This window comes from Canis lupus, chromosome 3 (assembly GCF_048164855.1).
Source record: "Canis lupus baileyi chromosome 3, mCanLup2.hap1, whole genome shotgun sequence".
Lineage (NCBI taxonomy): Eukaryota > Metazoa > Chordata > Mammalia > Carnivora > Canidae > Canis > Canis lupus.
In genome coordinates this window covers 78,702,869-78,721,548 of record NC_132840.1, presented here as the reverse complement: position 1 = coordinate 78,721,548, position 18,680 = coordinate 78,702,869, and the positions used below count along the sequence as shown (strand labels likewise).

Below are 18,680 nucleotides of genomic sequence, written 5' to 3'. Positions count from 1 at the left end.
TTCTATTCAACATTGTACTAGAATTTCTAGCCAGAGAAATTAGGCAAAAAAAAGAACTAAAACGCATCCATATGAGAAAGGAAAAAGTAAGAGTATCTCTATTTGCAGATGACATGATTGTATAGAAAATACAACAGAATCCACTAAAAACCTATTAGAACTAATAAAAAAGTTCAGTGAGATTGCAGGATAGATCAATATCCAAAATCAACTGTATTTCTATATACTGGCAATGAAAATTCTCAAATGGGTATAGAATAAACAATCCTACTTATAATAGCATCCAAAAGAATAAAATACCTTATCATTAATTTAGCCATGGAAGTGAAAGACCTGTATGATGAAAACTAATTGACAAGAAGTTCCTGGAAGAAGTATGTATTTATGCTATAATCCTTTCAATACTGGGCCAGCATTAGCCCAGATTAAGACCATTCCATTCACATCCTAGCTCAGCATAAGTGTCTTAACTTCTCAATGCCTTCATATCCTCTTCAGTCAATGGGGTCATGTTATCTATTCTGAGTGATAATTGTGGTAATTACACATGCCAGTGTTTGGAAAGTGCAAAGAATACTGCTTGACACTTACTAAGCCTCGTAAAACATTTTGTTGAATAATTAATTATTTAAATATATACACACAAATCACACCAGAATCTATCCAACCTCACCTACTTGTGAGGAAAATTTGTACTCTAAATGCCTATCATAAGACATCAAACCCCTACTTGGCAGTCACACCAACTCTAAGGGACTCGTTGTCCCAGATAAAGACAAGGCAATGTTGAAGGGACAGATGATGCCCTAAGAATTTACACCCCACAAGTATGTACTCCTTGGATCAGTGCTTTCCTCAGAGCCAACTTCACATCCTTGTTTCTCAAGGTGTATATCAAAGGATTCAGGGAAGGGGTGACAATATTATTCAACACCTGAACCACAGAATCCAACCAGGGGCTGGAGGCAGGCCGGAGATAAATGAGGACCACCGGTCCATAGAAGAGCAGGATGGAAGTCAGGTGGGCACTGCAGGTTGAAAAAGCTCTTCGCCGGCCTTCTGAGGAGCTAATTTTCAATACAGAGACAACAATGCGAATATAAGAAGTGAGGATAAGAAGAAAACAGATGAGTGCAACAATACCTACATTGGTAAAACTCACTGTCTGAGCTAGAGAGGTGTCTGCACAGGCCAGGGGTAACACCACTGGGATATCACAGAAGAAATTGTCCACCTCATTGGGGCCGCAGAAGGGTAAGTGAAAGATGAGGAATGTGAGTACAGCTGCATGCAGACAGCTCCCCACCCAGGTGCCTAGCGTCATGATGGTGCACACTCTGCGATTCATGATGACTGTGTACTGCAGAGGGTGACAGATGGCCGCAAAGCGGTCATAGGCCATCACGGTGTACAGGAAACACTCAGTGCAGCCCAGGAAGTGGTAAAAGAAGAGCTGACAGGCACAGCCCGGGTAAGAGATGGTCCGGCTTTGCCCCACTAGGGAGAGCATCATTTTGGGGGAGCTCACTGAAGGGAAAAATATATCGAACACAGACAGGTTTCCCAGGAAGAAATACATGGGGGTGTGCAGGTTGGAGGAAGTGAGGATGGCCAGAAGAATGAGCAGGTTCCCCAGAAGAGTGAGAAAGTAGAAGGCCAGAAATAAGACGAAGAGCATGTTTTCCAGCCCTTTTGTGTAAGGGATTCCCATCAGGAGGAACTCGGTTACAGGAGTGTGATTCTTCATCGCCACGTCTAATTCGTCCTGGAAGATCAAAGAATGGCCTTGCTGAGATGAACTTTTCCCAAAATACTGATGTCTTCAGAGAACCCGCTGGAAACTGACAATGCCTCTATAAAGTTCCATAAAGAACTTTATAAAGTTTATAAACTTTTTATAAAGTTTTTTAAAAAATAAAAGTTTTTATAAAGTTTTTATAACTTTTTTATAAGTTCTTTATAAGTTTTTAAAAGTTCTATAAAGAACTCCTGAATAGGAGTCTTTCCAATTTGGTCATTAATTGGTGTGTGACTTTAAGTCATTTGTTTATTTTTCCTCTTTCTTTAGAAAGAAAATAAAGAGATTACACAAGAGGTAGAATGGAATAGAGGGTGGAGCATATAGCTGACAGTTAAGTCTGAGTTTAAATGTCAAATCCACTGCCTGCTCTGTGCCTGTGGATAACTGGAAAAAAAAATTTCTAAATCTCCTGTGTATCTGTATACATAGCATAATGTCTTGCAATTCTTGTGAGGATTCATTCTTTCATATATATAAAATCTCTGTCCTGACCCTACCCACCCTTGTTGAAAAAATTCATTCCAAATAGTAATATTCTGGTTTTAATGAGTCTTTATTCCACATACTCTATCTGTTCAGTTGACTTGCAGAAGTTCTGGGATGACCTTTTGCTGTAAATGATTTACAAAATGCTTTCTCCATCATCAGCCAGACAGCCGAAAACAGAATTGTGTAGTGGGAACACAGTAAAATGGGATGGAAAAGATAACGCTTAATGTAGGGAAAAGTAATAGACTACAAAAAATATTAACAACAACCGTCTTCTTTCAATATGAAATTTAATCTCTGAAAAGCGATTATATCTGCAATATGACAATAATGCAATCACCATTAAGGTTTTAAGGTTGAGCTTCATTAGTCAGGGACTATCTTAAGAAAGTACCATGAAGTCAGCTAAGGCAGTATTAGCCCCAACACCAATAAAGCCAATTCCCACATTCCCACCTTCCTCTGGTGTGTACACCCCAGTAGATGAGAAAAAAAAAAGCACTCTAGAGAGAAAGCACTTACAGACCAGACTGAAGGGAAATAGCCAACTTGAGCTGAAAGCCAGGCCCCACATCCACCCTCTGTTTCGTTGCTTTTAGATGCTGTAGAACATGAGGCCCAGGCTCTGAGGCCAGAAAAGCCAAACTCTCCTCTTTCTCAGCCTTATTCGCTCAGGTGTGAAAATCAAGATGCAATAGCACCTCTGTTCTCTGAGTAAAGGAACAGCATTCACACCCTCCACAGAGAATAAATGTCTCCCATGTTCCTTTGGGACCCTCTTCCCAGTGGGCACTGACTAGAACATCTGTAGGGCAGAGGGAACCATTAAAGTGGGGACTCCTTTCCTCCCTCCCTTTGCTTCTACCTCATTACTTCTTAGATGAGAATGTAATTAGGTAGCGGTGTTTAGTTATATTCTGTTTTTAAATCTCTGATTGGCAGCAGCTCTTGGGTGTATTTTTTCCTCTGGCAGAGAGCCCTCCATTGGGGTCAGAGATTTGAGTTGCCCAGTGACCTTGGGCTTGGAAGATATGAGTTTGAAGAAGGGGCTGTGGGTTAACCAAGGAGCCGCTCAAAGAAAAGAGGCAATAACCCCATTCGGTGTTAAAACAAACACATCCACTGTTTTTTTTCTACATTTAGCTTTTTAATGCCTCATTATTACTTCCTCAACTGCCTGAATTTATAGCTTAACATTTTCTAACAACTCTTCTCTTCATTGTCCTTTAAGACTGCTACCAATGTTAATCTTAGCATACTTTAATTACTGTAGCTTGGTTCAAATAATATATTTTAACCAGGATGTATAAGCTTAATGTAGAACTCCTTAGAATCTTAATTTCCATTAATATTTATTTATTTGTTTGTTTGTTTTAAAATATTTTATTTTTTGTTTGGGAGAGAGAGAGAGAGCATCAGCAGGGGGAGCGGCAAAGGGAGTAGAAGAAGCAGACTCCCCACTGAGAATGGATCTTGACACAGGGCTCCATCCCAGGACCCTGAGATCATGACCTGAACCAAAGGCAGACATTTCACCATCCAGGTGCCCCTCCATGAATTTTTTTTCTTTTCAAAATCTACTTCTCTTGATTTTATTTCTTTTTATTATACATAATAAATATATAATGTATAAATAATTCAATGAATTAATTCTTCAAGGGGTTTATACATCTCATAATTACTATCACTACAACTCATTAAAACAAACACACATAAGGAACATTAGGTTCCTTCTTTTTTTTTTTTTTTTTTAAGTAGTCTCCACATCCAGCATGGATCCCAGTGTGGGCTTCAATACACAACCCTGAGATCAAGACCTGAGCTGATATCAAGAGTTGGACGTGAAACTGACTGAGCCACCCAAACACCCCAAAATATATCCACATTAGGAAAAGATACAACATAATGAGCTTCTGTGTATACCGTCTCATTTTGATTTTGTTTTGACAAAATCTTAAGAGTCATCAAGTAACAAGTAACAAAATAGCCCAAGATTATATCATTCCTTATATTGAAATGTTTTTCCTAAGCTTCCTATATCATTAATTCATTCAACAAGTATCTGTTGCAGAAATTCACTTGTCACCCAGCCAGTCAATGTCATAGGACATTCTCTTTCAAAAGACCACCATACATGTGGCTGATACATGAGTTTATGGATATATGATTTACACATTATATATAAATGTCAATGTATAAATTTACAAGGAGAAATAAAACCCCATGTTTATTGGAAAGTATGTGTTTATGGGTCAGCATATTTGTTTCCAAAGGGTAAAATTTTACATTCAAAACAAAATACTCTCTCAGGAGGATGTTACTAAGTGTAGAGTTAAGTCAGAGTGAACAGGATGATTATAATCAAGTGTTCTGCTAGAGTAATTTGACAAACTTTTATTTACCATATCAGTATGCTCGTCAAGCAGGTGGAAATGTCTCTGTCAGCTGCTTTTTCCTCTCTGCTGGACACAAGAAATATATGATCCATTTGTTCAACATTTACTTCTGCCTTATTTTCAACAGCTTTACCAAGGTTTAATTTATATATTAGAAAATTCAACAGTTTTAAGTGTATGATTTAAATAGTTTTAGTAAATTTATAGAGTTATGCAAATGTCAAAATTTGGAATACTTATATCACCCCCCAAATTTCCCTGGAACCAATGTGCAATCAATTTCTACTCCTATTCCTCTCCCCAGGAAATTAACCACCAATCTGGTTTTTGTTTCTGTAAATTTGTCTTGTTTAGGCCTTTCATATAAATGGAATGAAATAATAGGTAGCCTCTTGAAGTTGGTTGCTTTTATTAGCCTAATATTGTTAAAGTTCATCCATGATGTAACATGTAAAAATAGTTTGTCCTTTTTATTGCCAAATAATATGCCAGAGTATGAAGATACTACATTTTGTTTATCTTTTCACTAGATGATGGGCCTTTAGGATGTTACCAGAGGTCTTGGTTTTTGTTTTTATTTTTGTTTTTGTTTTAGATTCCAGTTAGTTAGCATACAGTGTAATATTAGTTTCAGGTTTACAATATGGTGATTCAACACCTTCCTTACATCACCCAGTACTCATCACAACAGGTGCACTCCTGAATCCCCATCACCTATTTCAACCCTCTCTCCACCCACCTCCCCTCTGGTAATGATCAGTTTGTTCTCTGTAGTTAAGACTTCTGTTAGTCTGTTTCTTGGTTTTCCTCTCTCTTTTATTCCTCTATGATCATTTGTTTTGTTTCTTAAATTCCATATTTGAGTGAAATCATATGGTATTTGTCTTTCTCTGACTGACTTATTTTGCTTAGCTCTATCTATATCATATATATACATATATATGATGTGATATAAGTTGTGTATATATATATACATATATATATGTGTATATGTATATATATGTATGTATATATACATATATATATATACACACTGTGTATATATACACCTTCCTTATCCATTCATCAGTCAATGGACATTTAGGTTCTTTCCATAGTTTGACTATTGTTGATACTGCTGCTAAAAACATCAAGGTGCATATATCCCTATGAATTAGTATTTTTGTATCCTTTGTGTAAATACCCAGTAATGCAATTGCTGGATCGTAGGATTGTTCTATTTTTAACTTTTTGAGGATCCTCCATACTGTTTTTCAGAATGGCTGCACCGGTTTGCATTCCCAGCAACAGCACAAGAGGGTTCCCCTTTCTCTGCATCCTTGCCAACATCTGTTGTTTCCTGTGTTGTTAATGTTTTGAATACTATGAATAATATCCCTATGGCCAATCCCATACAAATCTTTTTGTGTATCCATTCCCTTTTCATCTATCACCAAAGACTTTAAAACATGTTTTGACATTTTGTTAAAATTATCACAATATCTTCGTTCTGATATTAGTGATAATCCTCATAAAATCACACTAAATTATAGAATAATTTTGATAGACACCCAATCTCACACTCATGTGTTTATTCTTACAGCTTCCTGTTTCAAAGAGGTCTCTTTTCCTGATCCTTCGGATCAGCCTTGTGCAGTATGTTATATACATAGGGCACATATTAGGACTGTCTAATATCTTTCAGACATAAGTTATTTCAAAATAGCTTGAAGCCACAACAGTTTTGGAAGTTGAAATACTTCACTTTGAAATGTTAGCTGTCACTGTGTTGAAATTTGGGGTCTTCTTTGCTCTTCTGCTTGTTTCCTCACACCACAGCAGCAGATGGAGAAGGATGCCTCTGTGCCTCCCTTACTAGTTAATGGTTGAGCTATCATGCCACCACATGTCATAGAAACTGATAATCCCGCTAACAGCTACAGAGGGATGCTTTGCCCATGTCAACATGTAAGGAAATGGGAAACATAAACTAAATTCTCTGAGAAAGATTCCTGAGACAGAAAAAAAAGGGAAACCAAATGCATTCACTGGGGAAAAGATTAAGAAACATATTTGGCCACAGATCTGGGCCATATTTCTTTTTTTATTTTAAGATTTATTTATTTGAGAGAGAGAACATGCACACACATGTGCACATGCACATGGTGGGGGGCAGAAGGAGAGGGAGAAGCAGCCTCCCTACTGGGTTGAGAGCCCTAGGCAGGGCTCAATCCCAGGACCCTAGGATCATGACCTGAGCTGAAGGTATATGCTTAACCGACTGAGCCACTCAGATGCCCTGAGCCATGTTTCTTAATTTGGTAATATAACTTAATTATCAGTAATCAGGTTGCTATTTTGATGTAGTTTAACACCTTCGTCTTTTATCTCAATTGTTTCTGGACTTGGAAGGGAAGTTGAGAGTGTTATAAGTTGGTCCCACCACACATTAATAAGTAGATTACATTCCAGGTTGACAATTGCATAAGAAATGGATAAAAAAAAAGAAATGGATTAAATTGTGGGTGGTTCAGGGGGAAAAAAATCAATGAGGGTATAAGATGAATTTATGAAAACTTTTGGGTGGCAGTGAGTTGACTATATTGGGCTGATATAAAAGATCATGATTGAGGTGGCAAAAAATGAATGGAGTCTCTAGTCCAGCAGTTGCAGAGGCACCTGTGACATACTTATCCCTTACGGGTTTAAGTGAGCTGAATTTTCCCAAGGGTAAGGGAAATGGTTTTCTAAACTTTGATTCAGAGATAGTAGCTGCTAGCTTTTTCACTGGTTTGAATAGGGATAGAATTTCTAAAGTCTAAAACAGATTGTAGAAAGTACCTACCATGCAAAGAGCACTGTGCAAGGCACAGTAGAGAGATGGAGAAATATTAGGTATAAATTTTTATCTCAGAAAGGTTGGAGACTAGTTGAAAAGGTAGATCATTCATTTAAACTGTTTATTTTCTTTTTTAAAATAATATTTGTTACAAGGAAGTTCCCTGTCAGTGGAGAGCCTTCTTTTTCCTGGAAAACAGGTGCTCCAAGTTACTGATCACCTTGGTACGTAAGGCATTTTGAAAATATTTTGAACAATATTCATAAGACTTCATTTTTTAAAGTGCCATTCCATTCATTGTAAGGGTGCCATTTCAATTTATTTCACAGTGCCAGCTAGGAAGAGCGATAGTGTTCAAGATAGCTAAGTTCAGCATTACAGAAACAGAAATTGGATAATATATAATAATAAAGTTGATGCTCCTTGTCTCCAGGCAAGTGCTGTGGGTTCCCTTTTTTGTTGAATTTTCTATTTTTCTTTCTTCCTTGGTCCTGGTACTTTCATCAAGACCTGAGTTTTCAGTCTCTTCTATTTTTATTAAGAACATTTATTCCAATCATATATTGAGTATTTGCTCCATGTCTGACTTGCCCAATATGTCTTCTGCTCTGTAAGGAAAGAGATCATACCTATCTTGCTAACTACTCCATCCTCTTTGGATAGCACTACATAAATACATACATAGTAAAAAAAAAAAAATACATACATAGTAAACAGACAATAAATATTTGATGTTACCCTGAGGCCTGTCCTTCTGACTTAATTGTATTCTGGGCTAGTCACTAATTGAAATGTTAAATAATAACTTGTGAATCATGTAACTACCCAAAATGATGATATAAGAACTCTTATAATTTGTATTTCTTAATGACAAGTAAATAATTTCAGCAATAAGTATCAACATCTGGTAAAAAAAAAAAAAATCATTGCAGAATGGGATGTTTGGAAAGAGTATTATGGAAAGGTTAAGGATGAACAAAAATCCAAAAGATACATGGTTCTCCTAAAGGCAGAAAAAATTATAATGGACATTCTAAACCAAGAAAACTATGTAAAGAAATATATAATGCAGGATATGTCTTCAGCATATGAAGTCATTCTAAGTGAAGAATTACAATAGGAAAAAAAAATTTAAATAAGGTGGACATGTATCTGTGATGGGGTAGATCTTTTGACATTCACTTCAAAAGGTGGCACCTGATTTCTTTCACACTAAGGATGGGCTAAATGTAGTAACTCACTTCTAACAGAAAGAAAATAAAAGCAGGAATGATGGTATATGACTTTGGAGGGTTGGTCGCAAAAGGCTTTGCAACTTCCTGTTTAGACTTTCTCTTGAATTGCTCACTTTGGTAGAAGCCAGTTGCCATGTTGTGAAGACGTGTAGGTGACTATATGTATGACTATATGTAAGAGAGGCCCAGGTACTGAATGAGACTGAGCCTTCTGCCAACAGCCATGTAATGAGCCATCTTGGAAGCATGTCCTGCAGCCCCAATCGTGCCTTCAGATGAAGGCAGCCCTGGCCAAGAGCATGCCTACAACCTCATGAGAGATCCCAAGCCAAGACCACAGACCTAAGCTACTCCAGGATTCTTGACCCTCAGAAACTGTGTGAGACAATAAATAATTTTGTTTTAAACTGCTAAGTGTCAGTTTTTTGTTGTACTATAACACAAATGAATACAATACCAGAGATAGTGCCAAGGATCAAAGACCATTCAAATAAGGTAAATAAGGTGGCCCTTGAATGATAAAGTAGTTATATTAGCAACTATTATAGAAAATCAGCTAGTTGTATATAAATGCTTGATTTATATTATAGGCAGGTAGATGTTGCTCTCACAAATATTCCCTCCCTTTTACTTTTTTGTATAGATAATTTAGTGGATATTGTTCTGATCCCATCTGACAGTAGTCAGATAAACAGTTTTAAGTTAGTCTGTGACTAACTGGCTGAATGGATTATGGTAGAGTTGAAAAGAGTTGAAGTTCTTATTTCCCATCATTTATTTCTTCTTTCTTTCTTCCTTTCTTTTAATTTATTTATGACAGACAGGGAGAGAGAGAGAGAGAGAGAGAGAGAGGCAGAGACACATGCAGAGGGAGAAGCAGACTCCATGCAGGGAGCCCGAGGTGGGACTCGATTCCGGATCACACCATGGGCCGAAGGCAGCGCCAAACCGCTGGACCACCGGGGCTGCCCTCCCATCATTTCTTATTTCAACTTATGTCACCGAGAGTGCTCCTGTTGTTACATCCAATGTCTCACTGTTTTCCTATCCTGAAATTATTTAACATAACTTCCTTGTGTCTCCGTTTTCTCACATATAACTGAAGAGAGTAATTGTTTCCACCTAATAGAGATGCTATTTAGATTACGTTAGTTAATAGGTCCAAAATATTCTATGTCAATGTGCAAATTATTAGAACTGTCGGGCAGCCCAGGGGATTCAGTGGCTTAGCACCGCCTTCAGCCCAGGGTGAGGTCCTGGAGACCCTGGATCGAGTCCCACCTCAGGCTCCCTGCGTGGAGCCTTCTTCTCCCTCTGTCTGTGTCTGTGCCTCTCTCTCTGTGTGTGTCTCTCATGAATAAATAAATAAAATCTTAGGGGAAAAAAAAAGAACTGTCAATGATATATTAAAAGCAAGATATAGGGATAGCTATGATAATACAGAATTTGTGATTTTTTAGTTCTTCTTATAAGGCAGTAAAAGTTTAACTCTGGATTCAATTTCCCTCATGTGAATATATCTCTGCCCATAATTCATCTATAAAAGAAGGATATCACAGTATTTACCTCTTAGGATTTTGTGAGTTAATTTAGTCAATACATGCAAAGGGTTAGGATACCATCATACACATAATAAGAAGATTTTAAATGTTAACTATTGTTCTAAGTTGAACTGGATGACTGAGCAGATAGGTGATCAGCCTGAAATTTATTTGACTAAATGTTAAAATGTAAATGTTAAAAGATTACAAAATAAATAGTAAATATTTTTACTGGTTCAATTTCAATTAATTACAGATATATTAGAAACAGAAAATATCTACAGTGTATAGAGAATTCTAGCTCAAAAAGGCTCTCCTCTAAAATTTGCAGGAATCTACTCTCTTGTCTTATAAGAATAGATTAATAGCCAGCTTCTCACTTGAGATATAATGAATAAAGACTAATGCCAGACATCTCTGAAGGCCAAAGGAATAAAGCTCCAAATGGAATTATTCTTTAATAGGAAGATATGATTAAAGCCAAAGTTATAAATTAAGTTTAAACTTAAGCAAACTGTACCACCATCATGCTTTTAAATTTTATAGCGTGTTGACCATGAAAACCAGCTTTGTTAAATGGCCAGAGAGATATTGTAGTAGAATTGAGTAAGGCACACATTTTGGAAGGAAGGAAGGGAAGAAAAGAGGGAGGAGAGAAGGAAGGAAGGAAGAGAAGAACGGGGGGAGAGGAAAGGAAGACAGTCCATGGCTTCTAGAAACTTGAAGCTTTATGGTAATTGGTCAAAACATAGTTCCAACAAGTACAGACTGTGTGAGGCAGAAAAGATACATTGTTTTGGCAAATTAAAAACAGAAAAGGCTGGGTTAATCTGGAAATTTTTCCTGATTAACCCAGTCCTTTCCATGTAGGACTAAATCAGTGGCTCAGCTGACACTTACCACGAGACTATCAGTATTCCTAAGAAACTACTGGTAGTTTGCCCAGCTCACTATTTGGCAACAATCTCATTATAAGAATAGTGGATCTGAAGCAACTCCCCCAAAGAATTTCAGAGAGGAATTGCCCCTATACCTTATACCCCAGAAATGTGGACCATTTGAGTGAATACTTTCCTCAAAGCCAATTTCACATCCTTGTTTCTTAAGGTGTAAATCAAAGGGTTGAGAGAAGGAGTGACAATATTATTCAACACTTGAATAACAGAATCTAGCCAGGGGCTGGAAGCAGGCCTGAGATAGATGAGCATCACCGGCCCATAGAACAAGAAGATTGACATCAGGTGGGCACTGCAGGTTGAAAAAGCTCGGCGCCTGCCTTCCGCAGTGCTGATTTTCAATATAGAAAGGACGATGTGACCATAGGAAGTAAGGATAAGGAAAAAGCATGTAAGCGTCACAACATCCACGTTAGTAAAACTCACTGTCTGAGCTAGAGAGGTGTCTGCACAGGCCAGGGGTAACACCACTGGGATATCACAGAAGAAATTGTCCACCTCATTGGAGCCACAGTAGGGTAACTTAAAGACCAGAAAGGTGAGGATACTTCCATGGAGACAGCCGCCCAGCCAAGTGCCCAATGTCAAGCCAGTGCACACCCTGCGGTTCATGATGACTGTGTATCGCAAAGGGTGACAAATAGCCACAAATCGGTCGTAGGCCATCACGGTGTACAGGAAACACTCAGTGCCACCCAGGAAGTGGTAAAAGAAGAGTTGGCAGGCACAGCCCTGGTATGAGATGGTCCGGCTTTGCCCCATTAGGTAGAGCATCATTTTGGGGGAGCTCACAGAAGGGAAAAATATATCAAACACAGACAGGTTTCCCAAGAAGAAATACATGGGGGTGTGCAGGTTGGAGGAGACCAGAATGGTGAGGAAAATGAGCAGGTTTCCCAACAAGGTGAAGAGATAGAAGGCCAAAAATAAGACAAACAGCATGTTCTCCAGCCCTTCGGTATTGGGAATTCCCAATAGGATGAATTCCATCACAGAAGTGTAGTTCTGCATGTTCATGCATCAGAGGGTCCTGGAGAAGTAAAGCAATAATCATGATATAAGACCACAAATAACTGCAAAAATATCTTCCAAGTCAAATTATTTATGAGGCACTGGCTACAGGCAGAAGGAGACCAAAAAAAGAGAAAGGAGACCAACACTACATCTGGTCCTGGAGCTAAGTCATGTGTCACATTTGGCTTCCTTTTTCATGTGTTAAATTAAGTAGCAGAGGAATGTTATCTTTATAGTTGGCAAACCTCTTGCAGGAATCAACTCTTATTACCAGTTTTATGTAGTTTCTCCCAATATGATTTATTGTCACACAAACTGGCACATTTCAGAATCATCTTCTCCATGGAAGATTTGTCATCAGGTGGCAATCTTATTTTAATATCAGCCAAGTCATAATCAGTCGGTGGTAAATAGGCCAACTACCCACACATATACATATAAAAACGTGAACATAGAAATGATATACACTTAACTACTCATTTTTACTTTCAACAATATTATTTCCATTCTCCAGTGTTTATATTTAACAAATAAGTGTACAATTTATATTTATAACCTACCCACACACATACAGAAATGGGACTGAACCTAGAAGAAGGCACTAGGTGATAGAAGGTAATAGAAATACTATATCCCACTAGAAACATATCTCTCTGCAGATAGATTTTATTTCTATACTATAGAGCTCCAAATCTAAATTCCAATGACATTAATATCATTTAGCTTTATTAATGAACGTTGGTCGATAAACCATAAATAAAACCTCAATTATATTTTCAGAAGGACAATACCTTCTTCTGTTCATTTGTATCCCATTTTATGTTAGCCTTCCATATAAATATTTGTCATCGAATATAACTCTGTGATCAATATTTGTTCATAGGAAATCATCTGATAAATATTTTCATACCAGCTTTAAATGGCTGCTCTGTTACTATTTCCTGCATTATTTCCATTTCACAAGGTTAAAGAACTTTGTTATGGATAAAAATCTCAATAAGTAGAATTTCTAGCAAGAATTAAGAAGTAGAGAAAACAGGAGTTTTCAGACCATTCTTGAAATCAATCCATACATGACGTATCAGATAAAGGGCTAGTTTCCAAGATCTATAAAGAACTTATTAAACTCAACACCAAAGATACAAACAATCCAATCATGAAATGGGCAAAAGACATAAAGAGAAATCTCACAGAGGAAGACACAGACATGGCCAACACGCACATGAGAAAATGCTCCACATTACTTGCCATCAGGGAAATACAAATCAAAACCACAATGAGATACCACCTCACACCAGTGAGAATGGGGAAAATTAACAAGGCAGGAAACCACAAATGTTGGAGAGGATGCGGAGAAAAGGGAACCCTCTTGCACTGTTGGTGGGAATGTGAACTGGTGCAGCCACTCTGGAAAACTGTGTGGAGGTTCCTCAAAGAGTTAAAAATAGACCTGCCCTATGAACCAGCAATTGCACTGTTGGGGATTTACTCCAAAGATACAGATGCAATGAAACGCTGGGATACCTGCACCCCGATGTTTCTAGCAGCAATGTCCACAATAGCCAAACTGTGGAAGGAGCCTTAGTGTCCATCGAAAGATGAATGGATAAAGATGTGCACATGTATACAATGGAATATTACTCAGCCATTAGAAACGACAAATACCCACCATTTGCTTCATCATGGATGGAACTGGAGTGTATTATGCTGAGTGAAATAAGTCAGAGAAGGACAAACATCATATGTTCTCATTCATTTGGGGAATATAAATAATAGTGAAAGGGAATAGAAGGGAAGGGAGAATAAATGGGTAGGAAATATCAGAAAGGGAGACAGAACATGAAGTCTCCTAACTCTGGGAAATGAACTAGGGTGGTAGAAAGGGAGGAGGGCGAGGGGTGGGGGGTGAATTGGTGACGGGCACTGAGGGAGGCACGTGACGGGATGAGCACTGGGTGTTATTCTGTATGTTGGCAAATTGAACACCAATAAAAAATAGATTTATTATAAAAAAAATCATCCATACAACCACACCCCTATATAAAGCTGGCCTTGTTCAAAATGTTTGAATAGACTTTTATCCAAGCAAAGATAGACAGGAAGACAAAAAGACTCTTTTCCAGCCCAAAATATAATTTAAGCATTGAGTTTAGGCCATAGCAAGCAATTTAATCTCACAAACATTTATTTTTTAATCTAACTGATAGAAATATAAAGAAATATAAAGATGAATAAAATGAAATATTCTTTCTGTAAAACCTAGCCCTAGAGTTATATAAAATGGGTTTATAACCCTGGCCCTATCTCTAATGCTGGAGCCATAAGCAATATACTTAATGTCTCTGGGCCTCATCTTCTGGAAAAAGAGTAATGGGTCATAGTACTATCTGCCTCAGAAGGTCTTTGTGAGGTTTGAGTGAGATAATCAACATGAAATGTTTAGCTCAGTGCTTGGCACTTAGTAGTAAATGTTCAATATTAATTTAGCAACTAAATATAAGACTGTGATAGTGTAGGTGATAACGTAGTAACAACAAAAGAGATGTGATGGAGTTATAATTAGAAATGGATTTGAAAAAGATCTGTGAGATTTGAAAAAGCAGAGAAAGCATAAATATGATCAAATGATCTTTGAAAAAAGAGCAAAGGCAATACAATGGAGAAAAGATGGTCTTCTTAACAAATGTGTTTGAAAAAACAGTACACCCATATGAAAACGAAAAAATCTAGACACAAACTTTACACCCTTCACAAAAATTAACTCAGAATGAATCATGGACATAAATGTGAAATGCAAAAGTATAAAATTCTTAGAAGGTATCATAGGAGAAAAGCTAGATGACCTTAAGTATGTCAATGACCTCTTAGATACAACACCACAGGCACCATCCAGAAAGAAAAAGTTGATAAGCTGAACTTCATTATAATTTTTAAAAATTCTGCTTTGCAAAAGATAGTCAAGAGAATTAGAAGACAAGGCATAGAGTGGGAGAAAATACTTTATAAAAGAATACCAGATAAAGTACCATTATAACTCTTGAAACTCAATAATAAGAAATCAAACAACCCAATTAAAAATTGGGCCAAAGACCTTAACAGACACCTCACCAAAGGAGATGTGCAGATGTCAAATAAGCATATGAAAAGATGTTTTCCATGATTTGCCATCAGGGAAATGCAAAGTAAAACAATGAAATATGCTACAAACCTATCAGGATTGGCTAGAATCCAGAGCACTGGCAACACCAAATACTGGTGAGAATGTGAAGCAATGGGAACTCTCATTCATTTCTGGTGGAGTCACTTTGGAAGACAGTTTGGCGGTTTCTTAAAAATTAAACATATTCTTACCATATGATCCAGCAATCATGCTCTTGGTATTTCCTCAAAGGAGTTGAAAACTTACATCTCTACATAAGACCCTGCACATGGAAGTTTATAGAAGCTTTAGTCATAATTGCCAAAACTTGGAAAGAACTAAGATATCCTTCAGTACATGTATGAGTAAATAAGCTATGGTATATCCAGAAATAGAATATTATTTACCACTAGCAAGAAATGAGCTATCAAGCCATGCAAAGATATGGAGGAAACTTAAATGTGTGTTACTAAGTGAAGGAATCCAATCTGAAAAGGCTACATATATAATTCCAAGTATATGACATTCTGGAGACAGTAAAAAAAAAAAAATAGTGGTTGCTAGGGTTTGAGGGCAGGGGCAGGATGAATAAGTAGAGCATGGATTTTTAGGGCAGTGAAAATACTCTGTGTGATACTATACTGGTGGATATATGTCATTATATATTTTCCAAACCCATAGAATGTGCAACACTGAGGGTGGACCCTAATATAAACTATGGACTTTGAGTAATTATGATATGTCAATAGAGATTCATCATTTAACAAAGAACCACCTGGTTGGGGGGAATGTTTAATAATGGGGCAGGCCGTACATGTGCAGGCAACTGTGATATAAGGGAAATCTCTATACTCTTTGTTCAATTGTGCTGTGAACTTAAAATTTTTCTTAAAAAAAAATAAAGTCTTTCCTTAAGAAAGAAGAGAGAAAAATACTCAGGTTAGGAAAATGTTATTTTCATTAGACCCACAAGAAAGTATTAGGAAAGTATTAGGTAAATATACCAGCAGAATTAAAAGATCTCTGCATAAACTCTCCCGTTAATCTGAACCTTTCTGTTTCTAGCTCAGCAACCAAATTCACAAAGGTGTCTGGTCCAAGCTTTGCCCTAGGCAAAAGTGTAAATTTCACAAATTACCTTAGATCCAATTTCAAAATATTTCTCAGTCCTCCCCTGCAGTCTGCATTCAATGACTCATCTCCATCCAAACCTATTCTCAAGAAAGAATGTGACATCAGTCCAAAAAAAAAAAAAAAAAAAGTTTTTCTAAGAACAGATGTTGCATAATCACAAAGTTATTTGGAAAAGTACTGAATTTCCATCGCAGAAGATTTTCAAGCAGAATCTATAGGCTCATGTCTTGGGGAAATGAATGAAGGAATTATCCTCCTGCAAAGGAAGGTAGATGAGATGTTTTCCTCGAACTGGAAATTCTAAAATTTTATATTATTAGCTTTTTATAAATTTTGTGTTTCACTATCACCCCATTCACTAAAATTTGCATTTTAAAGCCTTAGTCTTCAATGAAGGAATGAAAACATGCCTGTAAAAGGAAATTCTCATATTGATAAGAGTGGATTGATACTGATAAGATGTTAAGAGCAGAGATAATTTCTAAATTTTATACCATCCGCAAGACAGAATTCATAAATAAAGACTATCCCCTTCAGTTTCACCATCTTCCCCCTACCAGCCACTCTCCTGCTACACAAGCACACTTTAATCCCCTTCATTTCTTTCTGGGTGGAGACTTACTATGGGTCGCTGAACTCAGCCACATATAAGAATTTTCTAAAGTTCCGGGATTTTCCTTCTTCAGTCAGTTGAGCAGGGAAAATGACCAGGACAAATACAAAGAAGAAATAGGGTAGTGAGAGAGGAAGGAGTCATATAAGCAGAACAAAAGTTAAAGAGAAGCAGACAAAGTTTTAGATGGATACCAGCTAATGGAAAACACATCTAACATGAGAGATTTTTCTAGTTTCTAGGCAAGAAGAATGTGTTCTTAAAAATAAAATCTTATTTTGGTGTAAGATGCCATACATAGAGCCAAGGTTTTGCACCATCTGCTCTTAAACCCAAGACACTTAGATTCTACACTCAGCTCTGCTGTGTAGTCTGATCCTGAAATTCAGGATTTATGTTTTCGAATTGGAGAGTTTCTTTTGAGACAATATCCCCAGTGGCCTAATACTCAGACTTATGGATCATGAATGAACAAAGGGAATAATTAAAGGACTTCCTCTCTTCCCTCATACCCCTCTTCCATTATATATCTCATTATTTCATAACAACATATATTCATTAAAAAGTAGCATTGCAACTTTATATGCTATTTGGTAAATTTCCCAAAGGCAAGAAAATATACAGTTGTTCTTCTACCTTAACATTACCAATGTTAACAGTATAGTAGTTTCTTTCCAATCACTGAGCAACATGGTTATGGTATATTTTTAACAACTTACAATCATACCACATATGTAATTTTGTATGTTTGTCTTTTAATTTCAATTTTTAAGTTAACAGTTATCTTTATATCCTTATCTTTCCCAAAATAAATAAAGTAGATAGGTAGGTAGATAGATAGGTATATACATAAAGCACACTGTGATAAACCTCTTAACTCATACAGTTATCCATACTTGAGACCTTATTAAAAATAAGCTAACCTATGGGGTGCCTGCATGGCTCAGTCAGTTAAATGACTGACTATTGGTTTCAGCTCAGGTCACGGTCCCAGGGTTGTAGGATTAAGATCCACACTCAGCTCAGAGTCTGCTTGGGATGGGATTTCTCTTTCTCCTTCTCCCTCTGCCCGGACCCCTGTTTGCACACACTCTCTCTCTCTCTCTGAATAAATAGATAAATTCTCTAGAAAAAAAAGCTAACCTAAATAGAAATGTCATTTATGAATACTTTGGGGTTTTTTTTTAATACTTTGTTTTTAAGATTATTATCAAATTATTTTATTTTGTTGGGAGTAATGCTTAGGAGAGCCAGTTTCACCAGCATTTTGCAATAACATTTAGAAGTTGCAAAAGATGTATCATAAGCAATTGACAACCCACTGTTTATTAATATTCATTTTTGGTAACTCCTAACACTCAAGGGTAACAAATTAAGAATGTAGATTGGTCAGTAAATACTTTTTATGCACATTTTTAAAATTTAAATTAAATTAATTAACGTATAACATATTATTGGTTTCCGAGGTAGAGCTCAGTGATTCATCAGGCTTATGTAATACCCAGTGCTCATTACATCATGTGCCCTCCTTAATGACCTTCAAC

At 37.0% G+C, this 18,680-nt stretch overlaps 2 protein-coding genes across 2 annotated transcripts; both read right to left on the bottom strand.

The window, feature by feature from the left end:
- Positions 1 to 814: 814 nt before the first annotated feature.
- LOC140626036 (putative olfactory receptor 10D4) lies at positions 815 to 1,747 on the bottom strand. The gene has a single exon (XM_072813677.1). The coding sequence runs from the start codon at positions 1,745 to 1,747 to the stop codon at positions 815 to 817; it is 933 nt and encodes a 310-aa protein (XP_072669778.1).
- A 9,567-nt stretch (positions 1,748 to 11,314) lies between these two features.
- On the bottom strand, positions 11,315 to 12,253 carry LOC140626028 (olfactory receptor 10D3-like). Its single transcript, XM_072813669.1, has one exon. The coding sequence runs from the start codon at positions 12,251 to 12,253 to the stop codon at positions 11,315 to 11,317; it is 939 nt and encodes a 312-aa protein (XP_072669770.1).
- Between the last annotated feature and the right edge of the window lie 6,427 nt (positions 12,254 to 18,680).

What these genes read in the sequence shown, in the direction of transcription:
- LOC140626036 (XM_072813677.1), bottom strand. Translation starts at nt 1,747, where the DNA reads ATGAAGAATCACACTCCTGTAACCGAGTTCCTCCTGATGGGAATCCCT.
- LOC140626028 (XM_072813669.1), bottom strand. Translation starts at nt 12,253, where the DNA reads ATGAACATGCAGAACTACACTTCTGTGATGGAATTCATCCTATTGGGA.